The 25,250-nt window shown below is 39.7% G+C and overlaps 1 protein-coding gene across 2 annotated transcripts in view; it reads right to left on the minus strand.

The window, feature by feature from the left end:
- LOC306878688 (signal recognition particle subunit SRP68-like) overlaps nucleotides 1-25,250 on the minus strand; it is a 162,343-nt gene that overhangs the window by 7,197 nt on the left and 129,896 nt on the right. For both annotated transcript variants that reach the window (XM_079431172.1, XM_079431173.1), the window contains exons 10-15: nucleotides 22,481-22,548; nucleotides 22,198-22,351; nucleotides 13,031-13,125; nucleotides 12,639-12,768; nucleotides 778-853; nucleotides 556-608 (exon numbers count right to left, since the gene is read on the minus strand). In XM_079431172.1, the coding sequence (XP_079287298.1) occupies nucleotides 556-608; nucleotides 778-853; nucleotides 12,639-12,768; nucleotides 13,031-13,125; nucleotides 22,198-22,351; nucleotides 22,481-22,548 (576 nt within the window). The remainder of the gene's footprint in view (nucleotides 1-555; nucleotides 609-777; nucleotides 854-12,638; nucleotides 12,769-13,030; nucleotides 13,126-22,197; nucleotides 22,352-22,480; nucleotides 22,549-25,250) is intronic.

Consider the following 25,250-nt stretch of genomic DNA (forward strand, 5'->3'; position numbering starts at 1 on the left):
ATACATTTTGAACTATGTTTGTGTTATGTTTTGATTAATTGTTTTATATTTTTAGGGTGACAATTTTACCATCAGTCAAGGGACTGCAGATGCAAAGTAGCCTTCTGGCTAATTCTGGCACATTGTACATTTATGTATTATTGATGTGCATTGTCCCTGTCAAATAAACCTGAATAAAAAATAAATAAGATTTTTTTTAATAGTTTGTCCCTTTAAATGCAAATGAGCTGGTGCTCCCAGCCCCCTTTTCAAAATACCTTTGCAAATAAACATTCCACTATTAGTACAAGCCTGTTATCTTCACAGAAAACATACCGAAACCGCTCGTTTATAGAGACTGTTTATGATTTATAGGAATTACAAAAAAAAAAATTACCATTATAGGCTGGTTGTTTTCACACACTGTGGCCACACAACCGTGTTCAAACACCTTATAAAATAGATTTTTGCATAATAGGCCCCCTTTAATATTTTATTTAATCTGGGACAAACTAATAATGCTAATAAATGTAAACTCTGGGAAATATTCACAAGTTTCCATTTGTCCTCTCTTACCATGGTGTCTTTAATCTGCTGCTGTGTGGGCACCTCAGCAACATCGTCTGTGTCTAAAACACAAATACAATGTCACAGTCAGTTGCAGCTAATGAAGCTTTCAAAATATAGGGCAACTGTGTCTGTGGATGAGGGCGGAAGGTTAATACAAGACTATTTATGGCTCATTGAGAATAACTGGATTCTTGTGCAATGGAAATAGCTGCGGTCATGTTGACCCACCTAAGATGGCTGCAGCTTGGAGGGAGTACTTTTCTGCATTGACCTCAGCAATCAGCTCCTGGACATCAGGAAGGTCCTAAGAGAAATGGAGAAACAGTATGAGAAACAGTATGAGGGCTAAACTGAGTGCCAAAATGTAGCGGAACTCACTGAATTGCACATATCTATTTCAACTAGTAAGAACTACACAGCTGAAAGAAAACTTTGAAACTACAAATATAATCTTATTGTTAATCTATTACTTATGATTTGTGCACTGATTAAAAGCAATCTTGTGGCAGTATGTGTGTTGAGAAGTTTGATAAAATGCCCCACTCTATCGTAAAATAAAACCAGAAAATTGCAGGATTTTTCCTTTATTAGATGAATGTAATGGCACATTACACTCACTGCTAGCATATTTAAATCAACTAGTAATTTCAATGGTATGAACCATTTTAGGGGCAGCCAAAATTTTAATTTTAAAATGAACCCGAGTAAATATGAAGATACATTTCAATAGTTCATTTGAAACCTTGCCCTCTTCGGCTTGCTGTTAATGCGGTTAAACTGAATGAAGGTATGTCTACTTAAGTAACCACAAAGGTAGCAACACTGAAATAAGAATGCACCATTTAAGATAAAGACCCTTGTATCACACAGGGGTGTTATAAAATATTTGGTATAAACAGAAATAATCACCAGTAAAAAAAAAAAAAAATACACCAGAAAAGTAATAATAATTTTGCGATCGCGAATAAGTACAGGGTCCTCTCAAGAGTAACTCTACTGCTGTATGTCGTGTTGTACAGTATATAGAGACGGAGGCGCCAGAACTGTATTTGACAATGTGCGCTGTAGCACAATACTATGATATTTCTTCAAAAGCAGATCGTGGAGACATTATCGTCCACGATCAAAAATCGTCATATCGCACACCCCTCCCCCCCCCCCCCCCTCCCCATTTATTTATTTATATTAAATAAGTACTTTTCAATAATGTATAGTGCAACAACCAATCAATCAATAATTAAATAAACGTTTTCAATACAAATTAGCACACGTCAAGCTGCAATACCAAACAGGACCACAGGGAGACTACTAAATCGCCTGCCTTTAATATACGGATGAAAAGAATTTTACTGACATCCCTATTCTCTCCGTAATCGCTGATGAAATCGTCCGTGCTTTCTCTGCATTAGTGCTGTTTTGAGCTTACCGTTTGAATTTTGGATCCTTGGACTTTCCAGGAGTTTACGGTTTAAAATTATGTGATTGCAAAAGCCTGCTTCTTTTAATTTTAAAGATATAATTTTCGTTATAAAGTACTGATTCAAATTAGTAATCAATAATTATTATTCTACTACTCCGTGCACCTCCCTTGACGTGCTCTCGTGCACCACACAATGAAGTAGACCGACTCTGTTTGGGTTCATTCACGTGATTGGTCGTGATGAGAGGTGATCCCGCCTGGGTATTGTGATTTACATAGCTTCTATATAATTTCTAATCATATATAGGATCATATAGCCTAATCACCCAGACCCTGATGATTTTACTCTGAGTACCGGCAACATGTCAGAAGTGCCAGTATGCACAAAAAAGTGCAGGTACAGCAAGTGCAGTTGAAAAATCATGCTTTAAATGTTTCTTCCAATCAATTCTTCGTCAAATGCATCATAGTCTTGTTATAGAAATCATGTTCAAAAGTATACTTTGCAAGAGCCTGCAAAGTTCGGCCCTTATCTAATTGGTCAAGACGTCCAGATGGGACGGTCTGAAAGCAGAGTTTAAAAATTCAGGACAAACTTTTCTCTCTCTTCTCCTTTTTTGCTTCAACTTTTGCCACCGCTTTTTTGACGCTGCTCTTTGAGCATGCTCTGGCCCACGTGCCAGCTGCTACCACAATGAGAAGAAAAACCACCTAGTCTCGTTACATGCTTTTATTCTTATTTTAGTTTCTTTTCTTTCCGTGGAGTTTCGTGTTCTAATGCAAGTTTGCTGCAAAGTTCAGCTCCGACTGCACTCGCTTCAAACTTCAACTCGACCAACTCCGCATCTGCAGCCAACGCCAAGACGTCACTTCAGCGACTACTGAACATCCAACCAATCAGCAAACTTGGGAAAACCGCCGCTGTGACGACAACAAAAGGCAATCCCAGAGGCAAAGCAAGCAAGTAACCTCCAGACTTTTGCTGAGTCAGTGCAGTTTAATACAAATTTTAGCCTCATTGAGAAACTCAAAGCGAGGGTTAAATAAGTGATTGATGGTTGTTCAGGTCTATGCAATAGGACATATTGCTGTAAACTTGCGATATCACATTTTCATTCTCTTAAACTCATCCTTTCCTCACTTTCTCTTTCTGCAACATGTGAATGCTTGTTCATGTGTTAGATTGATGTGTTAGATGCCTTAGGTTTATATAAATACAATCTTATTTATATTATAAAGAGAAGTATCTTGTGTTTTGTGCCCACAAGTTAATGTCTTAATCTGCCGATCTTGTTACTGTACTATGTAATGGTGTTTTCAATATATTTTGGATTTTAATATCCAGTGCAGAGTTCGTTATACGGCTCGTTCAGTGAATCGCCGTAACAGTGAGTCTGTTCAAATACCTATAAAATCATAAATGATTCCCTTTAAGCTAAATTAAATTGATTTACATTTAAATAAATTTACATTAATATATTTTTTTTTACGTTACACTGGTCACTGGTAGTTCAACATGACACCTCATGGCAAAGAACTCTCTGAGGATCTGAAAAAAAGAATTGTTGCACTACATAAAGATGGCGTAGGCTATAAGAAGATTGCCAAGACCCTGAAACTGAGCTGCAGCACGGTGGCCAAGACCATACAGTGGTTTAACAGGACAGGTTGCACTCAGAACAGGCCTCGCCATGGTCAACCAAAGTAGTTGAGTGCACATGCTCAGCATCATACCCAGAGGTTGTGTTTGGGAAATAGACGTATGAGTGCTGCCATCATTGCTGCAGAGGTTGAAGGGGTGGGGGATCAGCCTGTCAGTGCTCAGACCATACGCTGCACACTGCATCAAACTGCATGGCTGTCTGCATGGCTGTCGTCCCAAAAGGAAGACTCTTCTAAAGATGATGCACAAGAAAGCCCGCAAACAGTTTGCTGAAGACAAGCAGACTAAGGACATGGATTACTGGAACCATGTCCTGTGGTCTGATGAGACCAAGATAAACTTATTTGGTTCAGATGGTGTCAAGCATGTATGGCGGCAACCAGGTGAGGAGTACAAAGACAAGTATGCCTTGCCTACAGTCAAGCACGGTGGTGGGAGTGTCATGGTCTGGGGCTGCATGAGTGCTGCCGGCACTGGGGAGCTACAGTTCATTGAGGGAACCATGAATGCCAACATGTACTGTGACATACTGAAGCAGAGCATGATCCCCTCCCTTCGGAGACTGGGCAGTGTTCCAACATGATAACAACCCCAAACACACCTCCAAGACGCTGAGGGTAAAGGTGATGGACTGGCCAAGCATGTCTCCAGACCTAAACCCTATTGAGCATCTGTGGGGCATCCTCAAACGGAAGGTGGAGGAGCGCAAGGTCTCTAAGATCCACTAGCTCTGTGATGTCGTCATGCTGGAGTGAAAGAGGACTCCAGTGGCAACCTGTGAAGCTCTGGTGAACTCCATGCCCAAGAGGTTTATGGGCAGTGCTGGAAAATAATGGTGGCCACACAAAATATTGACATTTTCACTTAGGGGTGTACTAACTTTTGTGGCCAGCGGTTTAGACATTAATGGCTGTGTGTTGAGTTATTTTGAGGGGACAGCAAATTTACACTTATACAAGCTGTACACTACTTTACATTGTAGCAAAGTGTCATTTCTTCAGTGTTGTCACATGAAAAGATAAAATATTTACAAAAATGTGAGGGGTGTACTCACTTCTGTGAGATACTGTACACATATACACACACATACATATATATACACACACATATATATACACATATATACATAAACATACACACATATTTATATAAACATACACATATATATATATATATATATATATATATACACATAAACATACATATATATATACACACACACACACACACACGTGTATGTGTATATATATATATATATATATATATATATGTGTATGTGTGTGTATATGTGTACAGTATCTCACAGAAGTGAGTACACCCCTCACATTTTTGTAAATATTTTATCTTTTCATGAGACAACACTGAAGAAATGACACTTTGCTACAATGTAAAGTAGTGTACAGCTTGTATAAGTGTAAATTTGCTGTCCCCTCAAAATAACAATAACATGCCCGGGGGGACCATGCCCCTTTTCTTCTGTCATATATAACAGCATGTGTTTATAGGCAACTGTCCCTTTAAGACCGAATGCACGGATCCAATATAATGATACACATGCTATTTCTTTCTAACTTGTTTTCGTAAACTGAAGATGAGTGACTGCGTTATCGAGAATGATTGTTGAGACTTCCATTTTCACATAATTCTTTATGTATGCGTCTGTTCAAACACAAGGAAATGCAAATGAAGAATGAACTCTGTGTTCGCGCGCGCTTAAAAATCCGTGCGCGGGCGCCATGTCCGGCAGCTGTGGCCACAGAAATCAGCGCATGGACAGTGAAATAAGTTCTATTCTCCTCGTCTTGCGCTGGAATGGCTTAAAATCACTCGAGTGTGTAAATTGGCAAGATAAAACACATACAAATGATAAACGTTCACTCTATGATGGTTAATTTTTGCAATTAGTCTGCTCTCCCGGACAAACAAGGATTTTTCTAACTCAGCTGCTTTGTGTTTCACGGAAACCTGGCTGAATGGCGACATACCGGACAGCGCGATTCATCTGCCTAATTACCAGCTGATCAGAGCAGATTGGGACACGGAATCAATGGGGAAATCGCGCGGTGGCGGGACGTGCTTTTACATCAATGAGAGGTGGTGTACAGATGTAACTGTTAAAGAAGATGTGCTGTTCAGATCTAGAAACGCTCTTCATTAACTGCAAGCCGTTCTATGCGCCGCGGGAGTTCTGCTCGTTCATTCTCGTGAGTGTCTACATTCCACCGCAAGCGCACGTGAGCACAGTTTTACAGAAACTCACTGATCTGATCACAGAGAGTGAGCAACAACACCCAGACTCTGTTTTAATCATTCTCGGGGACTTTAATAAAGCAAATCTCTCCCGTGAACTGCCAAAATACAGACAGCACATCACATGTCCCACCAGAGACAGTAATATATTGGATCACTGTTACACAACAATAAAGGACGCATATCACTCTGTTCCACGAGCAGCTTTAGGACTCTCTGATCACTGTTTGGTTAATCTTATTCCGTCCTACAGGCAGAAACTTAAGTCTGCAAAGCCTGTATTAAGATCTGTTAAAAGATGGACTAACAAAACAGTGTGGGATCTACAAGCCTGTTTCGACCTGACTGATTGGACTGTTTTTGAAGCTGCTGCAAATGATCTGGACGAGCTCACAGAGACTGTAACATCTTATATCAGTTTCTGTGAGGACATGTGCATTCCTACCAGGACTCATCTATTCTACAACAATGACAAACCATGGTTCACTGCCAAACTCAGACAGCTCCGTCAGGCCAAAGAAGATGCTCATAGAAAGGGGGATAAAGTCTTGTACAAACAGGCCAAATACACACTGGAAAAGGAGATCAGAGTGGCAAAGAGGAATTATTCTGACAAGCTCAGGAACAAATTCTCTTCCAGTGATCCTGCCTCAGTGTGGATAGGAATGAAGGACATCACCAGCTACAAGACACCATCCCCCAGCACTCTGGAGAATCAACACCTGGCAGACGACTTAAACAAGTTCTTTTGTCGTTTTGAACGATCACCCCACACCCGCCCAGAACACCTCTTCACACAACCATTCACACCTCCAGCAACCCCTCTCTCCCCCACACCTACAATTCAAATCAGCGAAGATGATGTGTGCCAGGTCTTCAGGAAGAACAAAAGGAGGAAAGCACCTGGTCCAGACGGTGTGTCACCAGCCTGCCTAAAAATCTGTGCTGATCAGCTGGCTCCCATCTTCACACAGATCTTCAATAGATCACTGGAGCTGTGTGAAGTTCCCTCATGCTTCAAACGCTCCACCATCATCCCCGTCCCAAAGAAACCCAAAATGACTGGACTTAATGACTACAGACTTGTGGCCCTAACATCTGTAGCCATGAAATCATTCGAAAGACTGGTTTTGGCTTATCTGAAGGACATCACTGGACCCTTACTGGACCCCCTGCAGTTTGCCTACAGAGCAAACAGGTAACATGGGACTGCACTTCATCCTGCAGCATCTGGACAGACCAGGGACTTATGTGAGGATCCTGTTTGTGGACTTCAGCTCTGCTTTTAACACCATTATCACAGAAACCCTTCAAAATAAACTAACTCAGCTCTCCGTCCCCACCTCCGTCTGCCAGTGGATCAACAGCTTCCTGACAGACAGACAGCAGTTAGTAAAGCATGGTAAATTCACATCCAGCACTCGAACCATCAGCACTGGAGCTCCTCAGGGCTGCGTTCTCTCCCCACTGCTCTTCTCCCTCTACACCAACGACTGCGCATCTAAAGACCCCTCTGTCAAGCTCCTGAAGTTTGCAGACGATACCACACTGATCGGCCTCATCCAGGACGGTGACGAGTCTGCTTACAGACAGGAGGTTAAGGAGCTGGCTGTCTGGTGCAGTCTCAACAACCTGAAGTTTAACACGCTCAAAACTGTGGAGATGATTGTGGACTTCAGGAGAAACCCCCCTGCACTCCCCCCACTCACCATCATGAACAGCACTGTGGCTGCAGTGGAGTCATTCAGATTCCTGGGCACCACCATCTCTCAGGACCTGAAGTGGCCCAGCAGAGGTTGTACTTTCTTCGCCAGCTGAGGAAGTTCAACCTGCCACAGGAGCTGCTGAAACAGTTCTACTCCGCCATCATCGAATCCATCCTCTGCACCTCAATAACTGTCTGGTTCAGCTCAGCTACCAAATCTGACCTCAGAAGACTACGGAGGGTAGTCCGGACTGGTGAGCGAATAATCGGTGCAACCCTCCCCACTCTCCAAGAACTGTACTCATCCAGAATGAGCAAAAGGCCTGGCAAAATCACTCTGGACCCCTCACATCCAGCACACTCCCTCTTTGAACTGTTACCGTCTGGTCGACGCTACAGAGCTCTGTGCACCAGAACGACCAGACACAGGAACAGTTTCTTCCCTCAGTCAATACATCTCATGAACACTCAATAATAAAAGTGGAACACACAACTAATACATTATCCATTCACCACACTCACTTATTTTATTTTTATTTTTCTCATTTCTAATTTGCACATACTTGACCTGTACATACATAGTTGTCTATATTATATATTGTGTTTTTTGTTTTTTTGCTGCTTTGTACATTGGTTATTGGCTATTTCTTGTTATTTTGTTTTTATTACCTGTGTCCTGTCCTGTTACTGTCTTTCTGTTGCACTGTGGAGCTACAACAAATTCCTTGTATGTGTAAACATACCTGGCCAATAAAGCTCATTCTCATATATATATATATATATATATATATATATATATATATATATATATATATATATATATATATATATATATATATATATTTTAGATTGCAATGTTACAATGTTAGAATTATATATATGTGTGTGTGTGTGTATATATATATATATATATATATACACATATATACACACACGCATACATACATATATGTATATGTATATATACATATATATACACATATATATATGTATATATATATATATATATATATATATATATATATATATATATACACACATATACATATACATATATGTATGTATGCATGTGTGTGTGTATATATATATATATATATATATATATATATATATATATACACACACACATATATAATTTAACATTGTAACATTGCAATCTAAAAAAAATAAAATAATGCTTTTAAAGCAGAAGTTAAATTCACTAAAATGAAAATATATAAAAAAAAACTGACTAATTGAGTAAAAAGGCTATATTGATTACCCCGTTACAGTAACTTTACAGTTAGTGCTATCATACACTTGTAGGTTTAAAATTCTATGTCATTTTTATAGTCCAACTACAAATATTTCAGCAAAATGTGTATTTAGTCAGAATTATTGCGCTCCTATTTCACTGCGCTCCGTGTACTTGGTTCAATGAAGACTAGGAAGTTTAGCAGAGAATCACAAAGCAAAGGGTTTATGCACTTCTTACAGCAAAAAATTTAAATATTTCCATGATTTTCTAACATTTACAGATGGAGGATATACCTGTGAAATGTAAGTTATTTTAAAGGCTTTTAAAGCCCTTAAAAAAGTTTTTCACATGTTTAGAACAAATTGGTTTTGCACTTTCTCCACAGCAACTCACTCTGTGTCCTCGGCTATATTTTTCAGATGCGCTGGTATCAAACTACTGTATATCGATATATCGTACAAACTTGATATACCGCCCAGCTCTAACTACTTTATTAAATAACTCCCGACCAGTAGGCACAATAGGTACTGTTTGCATACAGCTACTCTCTTCTGAACTCTTCCCTCTCTTCATGAAATCTCCAGGTGAAGGGTTACCAAATATCACCAAAAAAAAAAAAGAAAAAAAAAGCAAAACAAGCCCCTTAAAAATGCAATATAACTAGATATGCCAAAACTTTACCAGGGTAACAATGTAACAAGTATTCTCAATCTCCTACAAAATTAAAAGTCAATGCAATTTATTATGAATAAAATTGTTAAATATAAAACATTTAGCCTAGATATCATAAATGAAGTAAAATAATAACATGACATTGAAAATGAATAATTCAACAAAACTTTAATTACACCTATGAGTTGTATTTAATAGATCTTGGGGGCATCAAGGAAAAAGGGTAGTGAACCACTGTTTTAGATAACCCGTTTTTGTGAAGGATCCAGTAGATGACGTGCAGTTCAACAATCTTTCCACACAGGTTGAACTAATCCTTTTATCATTTTAATTATTTTATATTTTAATTTTAATTATATAAAATAAAATTCTAAGTTTAGAATCAAATCTATGCATATCTCAAATTGAATTTGAATGTTTTAGTCTGTCTTTGGACTAAAATACCATTTAGTTTTAGTCATATTTTAGTCATCTGAATTGTTTTGGTCTTAATTTAGTTTTAGTCAACTAAATATCATAAATCAACTAAATCTACAGTAGATTTAGTCAACTAAAATTTAATGGGTTTAGTTACAGTGCAATATGTTTATCAAGCATTTCTCTAAAATATCCAAAGTCGTATCTTCCCAGAGAAAAAAATATATTAACCTGGTACTATGAATCATATTAAGGTTTGAACATGCAATATAAAGCCTGTTTCCACCGCAGGAACTTTCCCCAGGAACTAGGGACTTTGGTACGGTACTCAATGTGTTTCCACTGCAGGAACCAGGATCTAACAGTTCCGGGTAAAAATTTGCCCTAAGAAAGTCCCTGCTAACAAGGTAGTACTTTTATTAGTACACTGAACATGCTGATTGGCTGAGTTCATGCAGCATTGTATTTCAATCACAATTTATTCGCATAATTTTTCAATATAATACAGTTATTGTGTCATGAAATGTAGTTAAGAGTATTTCAGGCAAGAATGTAGTTAAGAGTATTTCAGGCAAATCTGCAGTTTATTTATAAAGACAGCACTTATTTGAAAATGTTTCGCCGATTTCGGAGATGTGAGCTCCACCCGGCATTCAGTGCTCATGTATCCCAACGAGAGTGCCTCACCTCGGATAGTCCTTCTAACATTTGCCGTTGGCCCTCTGTAGTGGTTAAACATGTTTTGGGTAAATCTAACTGGTAATCTTTTGTCTCATGAACCTATCATTTGTTCCAAGTCATATCGTTTTGGCTGAGCACAAAGTTATGTTTCATAACTTTATATATAAATGTATATATATTTATAACTTTAAAATGAAAATGAAAAGAGGCAATGCGGTTTGATATAATATTTAGTTTTATTGTAATTTGTGTACGCGTTGCATGAACTACATTTTTGTGGCTATTAATATGTTTAAATGAAAACAAAAAGAGGCAGTGGTGTTTGATATCACATTTCGTCTTATCGTAAATACAGTGAGGAAAAATTGCAGTAGCCAAGGCGAGCTGACTGACTTCACACTCCCGAGTCGAACATGCCAAGTCAGAACTACCAGGACTTTGAGCCGAACTTTGCATACTTGGTATTGAGAAAGGGCCCTGGACTGGGAGGAGCACAGTCCTACGTCAGCAGACTATTTGCCTTAGGCCGCGATGGAAATGCAAACAGCAACAGGTCTTGGGAAAAAAGTTCCTGGGACAAACTGATCCTGGTAAATTTGGTGGAAAAGCGGCTATAGTCACAGATTTAACTCCTGTGACACATGTCTTTATCTAAAAATGAAATAAAACCAATTCTCAAAGAAACATGAACATTGTCCTCTTTTCAATGAAATACCAATGGTTATAGGGCCTATCATATGCATTCTTTATACCAACTTGCAAACAACATCCTTCATTCTTTCAAGCAGACATATTTATTTATACAAGTTAAATTTAAATTATTCCTTATTAGAGCTACTAAAGTGATTCAGTCAAGAGCAGTGAGTGATTTCCTCTTTCTTTTGTTGATTCATTAAAGATAAGGACACAGACAAACTAAATTAGCCTGCTGCCCCTTTAAAACTGACTGTACATATTTATTCAATATACTGGCGATTTTCTTCCAACAGTTTACATTCACTCAAGATATAACAGGGTGTGTTTACGTGACTACTCGTCAATATGTACATTTGAGATTATTTTGTATGTATTTCTCCATTAAGTCACGAAAGAGAACTGAATTCAGTCGTACGCTGTTTGAGAGGCGCATTTCTGTGTGTGGAATTCAGCTGTGCGCGCTCAGAAAACTGGACCGAATTAAGTACTCTTTCGCGTCTTCACGTTTTTCAAATTTTTTCATATGTCTGCTCTTCTCTTACTCCCAGATGCTGACATTTTTTAAGGATTGATGAGCTGTGCAGCAAGTGTATGCAAACGTATGATCAGAGCATTACAGTTGAAATATGCACATCTACCCTCCTTTCCACGCAGGAGATTCAGTCTGACTGGATCTCTGTCCAATTGTCCCTCCCTAACATTTTCATTTCGTTTTTATCCATTGACGAAAATGTCAAAATGGTTTGTCGTCAATGTTTGTCATTTAAAAAGAGTTTGTGGTTATGGTCTCGTTCTCATCTGTGAAAAAACTTTGTTGACGACATTGGTCGCTGAATATTTTGTCAATGAAATTAACACAGGATTCAAAACTGAGAAACTAATCGTAGCCCCAAGAATTGAAATTAATCTTGAGATTTCAAAAGATTCCCACCCCAAACACAAAGATAACAGAGGATTCACTTTCAGAATAACTTTCAGACAAACAAAAACATTAACAGCCAATAAAAAAACCTTGCTATTTTAAACTTCGTTCAAAGTAACTCTTCGCATCCCTCTATTCTTACCATTATAGATATCATTCTTGCTGTGAACAAGCCTTTAATCATGAGTTCTAAGCATTCTCATAACTCCATCCTCATTCATTTGTATGTTCATCTCTAAGTTTAGCATTGTTTGGGTTGTTAAATATTGAGATGTTATTTAAAAAGGCACCATTGTGGCAAAATGACCAAAACTTTTCTCTATTCAATTCGGCATGCTTACAACATCTATAATACAATTTTAATAATAATTTTAGATCCGGTGCCATCACAATTTTGTAAGGGAAGTAATGTGTAGTGTTTGGTACCTTAAGGCTGTTATTGAGGCTCTTGGCTTTGGACTGGACCTCTCTTGTATATTTCAGAACCCTTTCATACAAAACCAGAGCTTCACTCCATTTCTTCACCAGAACATAGGACTGAGCTATGTAGAAACACCTGTCCGAAGAGCAAGGAAACAAACATTTAAAAAGTATTCCTCATTTTTCTACTTAAAGAAAATATTAAACTGACAAAATATGTAAGCAAGCACACATGGCCTTGTTTCTAGTATTAAGATGTGATCTGATCAAAAAATGTTTTAGCCCCCCGTTTCCACCTGAATTTAGCACTGACCACTTGTGATTGGATGACTAAAAACAAATCCTGATACCAGGTGGGCTCAGGGCCATATATAAGAAGTCATCATGGACTAACTCACCTGTAAGCTTTGTAAACCAGAGTCTTGAGTGCTACTTCTTTCTGGAAGGTGTGGTCCTCCTCTAGACCTTGCAGTGATGACAGCTCAGAAAGACTCTGAAGAAAGAATGCATAAAAGTGTAAAAAGAAAAGAAACTTGAAGCAAAAGAGGCATAACAGGCATACAGTTCAGGTATATGATGCTTCATGCTTTAGAAAATCCTCTTGATCCTTTGCCTGTAGGCTACTCACAATTCCTGTTCAAGTCAGTTTTAAGAAAAGGAACATCACTTTTTAACAATTTATAGTATTGAATTTGAGTTAAACTTAGCTGAGTTTGAGTCATTAACCAATCAAATCCAAATCCAAAATGGGCAAGAGTTGAATTTGAGTCAACTAAACACTAGTGTATGTCAATATCTTAGGCTTGTTTTAAGCTTAACAACTCGAAAAGGCAATGTCAATTTAAATGCAACTAAACCTCTATTGCATCTTGTCATTTTGATTTGTGATTTCATATCATCTCATAATTAGTGCCCTGCTCAGCAAACAAACTTATGTAACAGAAGTTGAAGCCGACTTAATTTCTTTACTGCTTTTTGAATGCATGATGATTACATGCATGAAGAATGTGTGATCTCTGAATATTTTGTTACCATTTAATATGTTTCAAGTCTTGTTTTAATTTTTGAAGCTTATCTCTATGCTTTTCTTTATATGGTAGGGGCCCCTTTAAGAATCTTAAGTTTCGGTAAAGAGTCATGCCATGTGACCATTAATAGGAAGTGAGCAAGCATGACTCAGAGTAGTACAGGTCCTTTTCAAAAAATTAGCATATTGTGATAAAGTTAATTATTTTCTGTAATGATAAACATTAGACTTTCATATATTTTAGATTCATTACAACACAACTGAAGTAGTTCAAGCCTTTTATTGTTTTAATATTGATGATTTTGGCATACAGCTCATGAAAACCCAAAATTCCTATCTCAAAAAATTAGCATATTTCATCCGACCAATAAAAGAAAAGTGTTTTTAATACAAAAAAAGTCAACCTTCAAATAATTATGTTCAGTTATGCACTCAATACTTGGTCGGGAATCCTTTTGCAGAAATGACTGCTTCAATGCGGCGTGGCATGGAGGCAATCAGCCTGTGGCACTGCTGAGGTGTTATGGAGGCTTCGATAGCGGCCTTAAGCTCATCCAGAGTGTTGGGTCTTGCGTCTCTCAACTTTCTCTTCACAATATCCCACAGATTCTCTATGGGGTTCAGGTCAGGAGAGTTGGCAGGCCAATTGAGCACAGTAATACCATGGTCAGTAAACCATTTACCAGTGGTTTTGGCACTGTGAGCAGGTGCCAGGTCGTGCTGAAAAATGAAATCATCTCCATAAAGCTTTTCAGCAGATGGAAGCATGAAGTGCTCCAAAATCTCCTGATAGCTAGCTGCATTGACCCTGCCCTTGATAAAACACAGTGGACCAACACCAGCAGCTGACATGGCACCCCAGACCATCACTGACTGTGGGTACTTGACACTGGACTTCAGGCATTTTGGCATTTTCCTCTCCCCAGTCTTCCTCCAGACTCTGGCACCTTGATTTCCGAATGACATGCAAAATTTGCTTTCATCCGAAAAAAGTACTTTGGACCACTGAGCAACAGTCCAGTGCTGCTTCTCTGTTCAAAAGTGGCTTGACCTGGGGAATGCGGCACCTGTAGCCCATTTCCTGCACACGCCTGTACACGGTGGCTCTGGATGTTTCTACTCCAGACTCAGTCCACTGCTTCCGCAGGTCCCCCAAGGTCTGGAATCGGTCCTTCTCCACAATCTTCCTCAGGGTCCGGTCACCTCTTCTCGTTGTGCTGCATTTTCTGCCACACTTTTTCCTTCCCACAGACTTCCCACTGAGGTGTGTCTTACCCTCTTGCTTGAGGGTGTCAATGATGGCCTTCTGGACAGCAGTCAGGTCGGCAGTCTTACCCATGATTGCGGTTTTGAGTAATGAACCAGGCTGGGAGTTTTTAAAAGCCTCAGGAATCTTTTGCAGGTGTTTAGAGTTAATTAGTTTATTCAGATGATTAGGTTAATAGCTCGTTTAGAGAACCTTTTCATGATATGCTAATTTTTTGAGATAGGAATTTTGGGTTTTCATGAGCTGTATGCCAAAATCATCAATATTAAAACAATAAAAGGCTTGAACTACTTGTGTTGTAATGAATCTAAAATATATGAAAGTCTAATGTTTATCAGTACATTACAGAAAATAATGAACTTTATCAGAATATGCTAATTTTTTGAAAAGGACCTGTATGTTTAGTGTATCTGAAGCTATACTGAGATAGTTGCATACATCTTGCGTCTGTTGTAGCATCGTGGGCATGTATTGACTGTTTTTAACAATATCTACGATTGCAGATCATTGTTTAGGGACAATGTTGCATTTTATGGAGCTGATTGTTAGAAGCCTATTCTCTAACTACCTCACTATAGTTAATGGGCATTTCATTCTGGTAATGGTTATACTGTTCCTAGACCATTAAAAGTTGATATTAAGGGATTTAATTCATTTTATTTTGATTATATCTGTTGATTATGCATTTTGTATGTTTCAGTTTCACCTTTCCTCACAACGTCAATAAACCTGTGGACGAGGAGTCTATGTCTTCAGAGTCTTGATGTTAGGGAAGAGTTATATACAGTACATATATCAAGGGCAGCACAGTGAAACCACGGTTTTTAAGGCAAGATAACGCAATGCAAGCTGGAAGATAACAATAAAGCAGCGTCTCACACTGCCAGTGAACAATTGGACAATCAGATTATCAGTGTGTGGAGAGATACACTACTAGACTGTGCCATGGCAACCGGTACATCTTCATTAAAGACGCGCTCTCGTGCTTCATGCTCTTCAGTACGATCAAGTACATCGTCACCTGGGTCAGCAGCAGCTAAGGCTAGAGCGAGAGCAGAAGCAGCAAAAGCACGTCTTACCTTCGCCGAAGAGGAAGTTAGTCTAAAGCTACAAAAGGCTAGAGTAGAGGCATCTATGGAAATGCTACAGCATAAGAAAGAGGCAGCTGCAGTAGTCGCAGAAGCAGAGGTTCTTGAAGCTGCTATTGATGAGAATGCGCAGAAACACAGTTGCAGGCTAAGTTTAAATTCTGCTCCCTTGGAAACCACACAACGCACTGAACAGTATGTTATTGACCAAACCAAAGTACGAGAGACAAAACTGCAGCTGTGTGATGTCCCTGCAAAAACAGAACCAAGTCCAAGTTACAGCATTTCAGCTTCACATCTCAAACCTGAAGCCAAACCTTTCCTTTCACGACAAACCAGTGTTGCTTTCCAACCACCCGATACTACCTCACAACAGCCATGCACCTATGAAAATGAGTATGCTCGCAAGTCACGCGAAGCTGGCTTTGAGAACAACAATTTGACTCCCTTTCAACATTTCAGAGCACAAAATAGCAACGGCCACCCTACTGCTCTGCCCTACCCCATATCCCCAAATTCAAATAATTGCGGCTCAAACAAATTACTTTGTAAGATATCTTTGCTTGGCGTGAACTTGTGGCAACAGGCTTACTGCAGTTTAATGACAAACCTCAGAATTACAGAGCCTGGAAACGTTCTTTTCAGACTGCAACTTCTGATTTAAACCTGATTGCAAGTGAAGAGATGGATCTCTTGCTGAAGTGGCTTGGCAAGGAGTCAGCAGAGCATGTCGAGCAGATAAGGGCAATACACATCAACCATCCACAAGCAGGACTGGCTATGGCATGGGACAGACTTGATCAAGCATATGGCTCAGCAGAAATAATAGAAGATGCCCTGTTCAAAAGTATTGACGCCTTTCCTAAAATAGCCAACCGAGATTATTCTAAACTGACAAAATTGAGCGATCTGTTAATGGAGCTTCAGTCTGCTAAGACCGAAGGAGACTTGCCAGGTCTTGCTTTCTTAGACACTGCAAGAGGTGTCAATCCTATAGTACAGAAGCTACCGTTTCGTTTGCAAGAGAAGTGGGCATCAGTTGGTGCAACCTACAAGCAACAAAACCATGTTCCTTATCCTCCCTTTGCCTACTTCGTAGACTTTGTTAGCCGGGAGGCAAGCATTGGAAACGATCCAAGCTTCAACTTTGTCTCTCACATGGACTTGACTCCCAAAATGGAGAAGACAGCTTGGAAGCCAAGTAAACAACAAGAAATCTCTGTACACAAGACAGCAGTATCTTCAAGAGTTCCCAATGATGCTGGTGAGCTTTCCAAGAAATCTGATGACTACGATAAACAGTGAAAACCGCATCCTCTGAATAAATGCCGTGCTTTCTGGGAAAGGCCCATTGATGCTCGCAAGGCATTTTTAAGAGACAATAATCTGTGCTTTAAATGCTGTGCTTCGACATCACATATCGCAAAGAAGACCTGTTCAGTGACCAAAGTCCAAGTGCTCCTTACATATTAAGAACATGCGCTGGAGTAAAGGAGTCAGTTGGAAGAAGGGCCAGTGGCTATGAAGTTGAATCTCTGGATGGAACTGTTTGCATCCCATTACCAAGCCTTATAGAATGCAATGACATTCCTAATAATAGAGATGAGATTCCAACCCCTTATTTGGCTCGTAGTCATGCACACCTAAAGTCTGTGGCACACCTCATCCCAGAAAAGGACCCACAAGACCCAATTATGCTTCTCTTAGGTCGGGACATTATAAGAGTTCATAAAGTCCGTAAACAGGTGAATGGCCTGACCTCAACAACACTCTGGTGGGAGTATTGATCCGCTTCAGGAAAGAAGCCATTGCCTTTACTGCAGACATAGAACAGATGTTTTTTGGTAAGGGAAGATGACAGAAACTTTCTACGTTTTCTTTGGTTCCAAGACAATGACCTTTCCAAAGACATCGTGGATTATCGCATGAGGGTCCACGTCTTTGGTAATAGCCCCTCGCCTGCAGTGGCTATACATTGTCTACATCAGTCAGTTCAGATTGGTGATTTCCATGTCGACCTTGTAGTCAAGTGTTTTGTGATGCACGACTTCTACGTAGATGGGGGTCTGAAGTCCCTGCCTACAGTAGAAGCTGCTATCAGTTTGCTAAAAAAAAACTCAAGGCGTGCTCTCCAAATCAAATCTGAGACTACACAAGATCGCAGCAAACAACAAAGAGGTCATGGAAGCCTTTCCATCCACAGACCATGCAAGTGATCTGAAAGATCTAGACTTTGAGAGACATGCTGCCAATGCAGTGTAGTCTTGGACTTAATTGGGATCTCCATACCGACTGTTTCCTCTTCAGTGTCTGTGATGAGGTAAAACCTTACACCCGGCGAGGTGTCTTATCCACTATCAACAGTCTCTATGATCCTCTTGGTTTCGTAGCGCCAGTCACTATCCAAGGCAAGGCTATTCTGAGAGAACTTACTTCTGTGAATGGGGATTGGGATGCTCCACTGCCAAAAGAAATGGAAGAAGCTTGGACCTCATGGAGAGTTTCCTTGTCAGACCTTCCCAGTCTTTCCATCCCCAGGGCCTATATTGAGACTTCACCGTCGGCAGCTGTCAGAAGGGAATTGTGTGTCTTTTCGGATGCGTCAACCAAAGCCATTGCTGCAGTGACGCATCTAAAAATCGCAGATGCTGCAGGAAATAATCAGATTGGCCTCGTAATGGGGAAAGCCAAACTTGCCCCCCGCCCTGAGCACACAGTGCCAAGACTTGAACTTTGTGCGGCAGTGCTTGCTGTTGAGTTGGCAGACTTAATTTCTGCAGAAGTGGACCTTCAGTTTGATGCTATAACCTACTACTCAGACAGTAAGGTGGTTCTCGGGTACATTTGTAATGAAACCAGACGTTTTTACGTTTATGTCAGCAACCGGGTACAACATATCCGAAGGTCTTGCAATCCAGATCAGTGGCGATATGTACCAACAGACCAGAACCCGGCAGATCATGCAACGAGTTTCGTTCCCGTAGCCCACTTACAAAACACCAATTGGCTTAGTGGACCCAAATTTCTGCTCATGCCAAAACCACGTCCCTCTGAGAGCACTTACAACCTTGTTGATCCAAGTTCAGACCCAGATTTATATCCTCTAGTGTCCACTTTAAGCACTACAGCAGTATCCAAGCAGCTTGGTTCCCAGCGATTTGCCAAATTCTCTTCTTGGAAGTCACTAACAGGTGCCATCACTCGCCTTATTCACATAGCTCATCATTTCAAGACAACTGAGAAGGAAAACATTTCTTGCAAGGGCTGGCATTACTGCAAAGCAGAATTCACAGTGGAGGAATTCAATAAAGCTTCAGCAATCATAATCCGAGTGGCACAAGAAGTTTACAGTCAAGAGATAAAACGTATCCAAAAGCAAGAGAGGATTCCAAAAAGTAGTCCTCTTCATACTCTGGATCCATTCATTGATGAGCAAGGTCTTCTGAGGGTCGGAGGTCGTCTCCACCGATCAAGCCTTAATCAGAGTGAGAAGACTCCTTTGATAATTCCTGGCAAGCATCACATTGCCACTTTGCTTATTAGACACTACCATGAGCGTATCCACCATCAAGGCCGTCACTTTACTGAAGGAGCTGTCCGTGCAGCTGGTTTTTGGATAGTTGGTGGAAACGAAGGGTGAGCAGCATCATACATCAGTGTGTAACTTGCAGACGGCTCAGAGCTCCATTCAGCATCCAAAAAATGGCCAGCCTTCCAGCAGATTGTCTCTCAACAGACCCTCCCTTTACCAATGTTGGACTGGACGTATTTGGCCCTTGGAGTGTCTCCTCACGTCGGACGAGGCGGTCTCTCTCACAGCAAGAGGTGGGCTGTAATTTTTACATGTATGGGCATAAGAGCTGTTCATATTTAAGTTATAGAATCCTTCGATACGTCCAGCTTCAATGCTCTAGACGTTTTCTTGCTGTGCGTGGACCTGTTAAACACATTCGTTCAGACCATGGCACAAACTTTGTCGGTGCATGTAAGGACTTAAAGATACCTTCAAACATTGACAGCAAAACTGTGAAGACGTATCTGTCAGACCAATGCTGCACTTGGACTTTTAATCCTCTGCATGCTTCCCATTGCGGTGGAACATAGGAAAGAATGATTGGGCTTGCAAGAAGAATTCTTGATTCCATGTTTCTCCAGTTGAAAGACAAACTTACGCACGAAGTGCTGGTGACCTTCATGGCAGAGGTAGCAGCCATTATCAATGCCAGGCCCCTTGTTCCCGTGACAACAGACCCTGATGAGTCGTTCATGCTCACCCCATCGGTTCTTCTCATACAAAAGGTGAACTCGGTTGCTGCACCTGCAGGCGAGTTAGGAGTTGCAGACCTATACAAGTGCCAGTGGCGGCAAGTTCAACACCTTTCCAACACATTCTAGGACAGATGGCGGAAGCAATTCCTACCAACCCTACAGGCACGCAAAAAATGGCAGTGCATCCATCCAAATATCAGACCAGGAAGTGTTGTCCTCCTCAAGAATAGCCAAGTACCACGGAATGAATGGCCTCTTGGACTGGTAACACAGACTTTCCCTAGCCAAGATGGGAGGGTACGTCAAGTTGAGGTCAAGGTCATCAAAACCAACATCTGCTGGTCGGCCATCTGCTTCCTTAATATATAATAAGATTCTTGATTGCATTATAAAACCTCTTTCTATTAAAACTATTTGGAATAGGGAATTATCTGACCTTAATTTATCTGTCGACTGGGAGAGGGTGTGGTCTAATCTCAGTTTAACATCTAAAAATCTGGCGCATCGTCTTATTCACTTCAAAGTCATTCATAGAGCATACGTAACTCCTTACAAAAGATTCAAAATGAAACTACAATCAAATTTAAACTGCCATATATGTAATACTACATCATCAGGTACTTTTCTGCATATGTTTTGGGAATGTCCCATCACTAGCAGTCTATGGACACATGTAAACCTGGTTTTATCATCCTTACTGAAAATTGATTGGTCAGTTAACCCAAGTTTGTGTCTTCTTAATGATGATTCTGGTCTTTGTATAAGTTCGCTGCAAAAGAGAATGTTGTTTGCTGGTTTTACAGCTGCGAAGAAGACAATAATACAGAACTGGTTTACACCGCATATGTGTGGGAAAACATATTGGATCTGTAGCCTCCTGCAAATAGTGTCTTGTGAATGTACAACAGCACGAATCAATGGGGCCAAGCCTTCTACCATTGATGCTTGGCAGTGCTTTCTCTTTGAAATACGTGACTGTATGGAGGAGTGACTTCTGTGGGTTTCTTTTTTCTGTCCTTCCTTTTCTCCCTCCTTTTGACTGGACTTTGAGATGTTGAGTATGTGTCTGTTGTTTTATTTTATCATTTTATTTTATTTTCTTAATATATAGTTTTTTTTATGTTGTGTTATGTATGAAAAATAAAAAAATGTTGATAACAAAAAAAAAAGGTCATCAAAACCAGGAGGTTCTTCCCTTTTCCTCAGGCCTGTTACAGAGATAGTACTTCTACTTCCCCCAGACTCTAAAGTAAATGGATAGTCATACATTTTTGAGTGATGTGTAAGCACATCAGACGGGGAGTGTTTTGATACCATTTAATATGTTTCAAGTCTTGTTTTAATTTTTGAAGCTTATCTTCATCTTTATGCTTTTCTTTATATGATAGGGGCCCCTTTAAGAATCTTAAGTTTCGGTAAAGAGTCATGCCATGTGACCATTAATAGGAAGTGAGCAAGCATGACACAGAGAGTAGTATGTTTAGTGTATCTGAAGCTATACGGAGATAGCTGCATACATCTTGCGTCTGTTGTAGCATCATGGGTATGTATTGACTGTTTTTAACGATATCTACGATTGCAGATCATTGTTTAGGGACAGTGTTGCATTTTATGGAGCTGATTGTTAGAAGACTATTATTCTCTAACTACCTCACTATAGTTAATGGGCATTTCGTTCTGGTAATGGTTATACTGTTCCTAGACCATTAAAAGTTGATATTAAAGGATTTAATTCATTTTATTTTGATTATATCTGTTGATTATGGATTTTGTATGTTTCAGTTTCACCTTTCCTCACAACGTCAATAAACCTGTGGACGAGGAGTCTATGTCTTCAGAGTCTTGATGTTAGGGAAGAGTTTACCTGGCTGTCAAGTTATATACAGTACATATATCAAGGGCAGCACACTGAACCTGCAGGATGATGTCATAGAGTCGTATGAGGTCCTGTGGTCGTGGTCCTCTCCTATTCTCATCAGTCTGTGGCTCCTTCAGTTTAGCTTGCAGCGCATGAGCCATGCTCTCATTCCTCCTCACCACAGTCCACAGCTTGATATATGTCAGGTAGCTGCATACAGATATGTATATCACCAGATGTAATTGTAAGGGATTTGTATATTACCACGATTGTCAGGCTTCACAACATAAGTAGTTTAGTATAAATGACTGCTGTTTTTTCACCAGTTGTCAGACTAACCTGTGCAGGTATTGCAGATTAGACACCTTGCCACTATCAGCACCTTCTGCTGCTCTCTCTCTCTGCTTCTGTTGAGGCAAAACACACACAAGTTGGCAAGACTAAGTTTAACAGGTTTTTAAATTTATGCATTTATTTATTTTACATTACAGGTTTTGGATGTCAGTGTTTGTCATTAATTAGCTAGTTGTCATATCCTTTCAACTGTTAAGGGGATTTACGATGACAACGCTGTTCAATGCATGTGTTGGTTGCATCTTTAAAAAGTGCTATTACAAGTAAAAAGGTGCTATTAAAAATAAAAAATTATGTTCTTGTTTACAACCTTGTTTCAGTCCTTTTTAATACAAATGTTTTTGCTACTGACTATCACTAATATTTCTCATTAGCAAATACTATTAAGTAATATTTATTGAAAAATAATATTTAATAAGTCAAGTCACCTTTATTTATATAGCGCTTTTAACAATTTAAATTGTCAAAGCAACTGCACAATATCAAAAAATGAAAATAGTGCGTCAATAATGTAAAATGAAAAGATAAAAAAAAGATTTTCAGTTAAAGGCATTTCATTATTGAATTCAGTGATGTCATCATCCAGCTCAGTTCAGTTTAAATAGTGTCTTTGCAATCAGGTCAATGATATCGCTGGAAATGAAGTGTCCCCAACTAAGCAAGCCAGAGGCGACAGCGGCAAGGAACCAAAACTCTATCGGTGACAGAATGGAGAAAAAAACCTTGGGAGAAACCAGGCTCAGTCGGTGGGCCAGTTCTCCTCTGGCCAAACGAACCAGCAATTCAATTCCAACTGCAGCAAAGTCAGATTGTAAGGTCTCAACTGGTTCCAGTGGTCTTTCCCGATGGCTGTCTAAGTGGCGGGGTCCTCACAGATAGTCATGCATTATCCTGCTTATACTTTAAGTCATTTGTCAGCATTTACAAGTTAAAGCTGTTAATTATGTTTGCAGCAAAATGTTTGACCGGAAGGGTAAAAATGACGGTTGTTTTCTTCAGTTACGTTAGCTCTAGCATTCGGCCCGCTTCAAATCAGAGACAGAGATGAAAGTGCGGTAAGATCACATTTATTTGAATGAATTATATCATTAATTTGAATTAATTGTAGATCAAGAGAGAGATGACAGTCGTGTGCGCATTACCATTGTCTGAGTGTCTCTCTACAAACGATGAAGCTGTTACTTCAAAAACAGTGATTTTACACCTCATTGCTGAGGAATATAATGTAGCGATCTAGTATCTAGGCAATTTTATAAATAATAGTCGTGGGGAAGCGTTGACAAGCGCAGTGTAATCTGTGATTTTCGACTCTCTCCCTCTGTGTGTGTGTGTGTTTGTGTGTGGGTTTGTGTGCATCAATTAAAGCAGTGCATTAATATAGAACGGTGATTAAATACAGGGTGGGCCATTTATATGGATACACCGCAATAACATGGGAATGGTTGGTGATATTAAAGTCCTGTTTGTGGCACATTAGTATATGTGAGGGGGCAAACTCCTCAAGATGGGTGGTGACCATGGTGGCCATTTAGAAGTTGGCCATCTTGGATACAACTTTTGTTTTTTCAATAGGAAGAGGGCCATGTTTGGGGGGGGGGGGTATGGTAGAACCAATGAATGAACAAACATATCAATTTAAGACGTGCCTAAATGTAATTTATGACCTTGTATGGAAAATCCAGACGTTTTTATGACTTTTTATGGCCTAAAATTCCTATTATTAAATTTAAGACGTTTTATGACTTATGACTCCACGGAAACCCTGTTTTTTTTCATATTAAAAGTTTGTTTTATAGCAAAAGCAGATAACTCCAACAGTCATTTTTGGCAAAAGCAGATAACTCCACATTTCATGTTTTAGTGTCTAAAACATGTTGTTGTGGTCATCATAGACTATGGATGTGACATGGAGCTTTTCCCTCACCATTGTAGCGCGCATGCACAACAGAGTGACAACGACTATCAGTTAGACAAAATCTCTTATCCAGTGTGTTTGAGTTTGTTAAACCCCGCGCTGCAAATACCTCGTATACTTCGCCGTCCGCATTACGTAATTTTGTCATCATGAGGTCTTACAGGCATCTCAGGTCTCAAAAAAATTGCCTGCACGCGGACGGGGTGCGTACAACAGCGCATGCGCGAGGTGAATGTTGAGACAAGTCAAGTAGGTACTGCGCATGTGTCGAGCTCGTCCGTCCGCACTCATCCGCGGTTGAGTATACATTGAAAGCTGCGCAGACGCGGCTGTGCGTGAGACTGAACGGGACGCGGAAAGTGAAGTATACCTGGGCCTTTAAGCACACAGAATAATGCAAGTGGGCATTTTTAATTATTTATTTTTGTAATCGCTGCTTTGAACGATTATGTAATCGTGGCATCCATAATCGTAATCACGATTAGAAATTCGATTAATTGTGCAGCCCTACTCTGGCCACGAAAATATCCTTTCTTAGAGTTATTAAATTAAAAATGTTTAAATTTGTTCAGTAAAACAGTTAAAAAACAAACAATTTTAGTATTTTTTTTCTCCTGCTCTACTGAAACCATACCGATCCATGACATCAAAACCGAGGTACGTCATGTTTGGGTACCGTTATTAACTACAAAATAAGGTAACACTTTATTTTAAGGTCTCCTTTTTACACGTTACATGTACTACTATTATAATAACAATAAATGATGCATAATAACACGCGAGTAAGGCTAGGCCAAACCCTAATCCTAACCATATAGTAAGTACATGTAGTTCATTAAT

This window comes from Barbus barbus (genome assembly GCF_936440315.1).
Source record: "Barbus barbus genome assembly, chromosome: 13".
Lineage (NCBI taxonomy): Eukaryota > Metazoa > Chordata > Actinopteri > Cypriniformes > Cyprinidae > Barbus > Barbus barbus.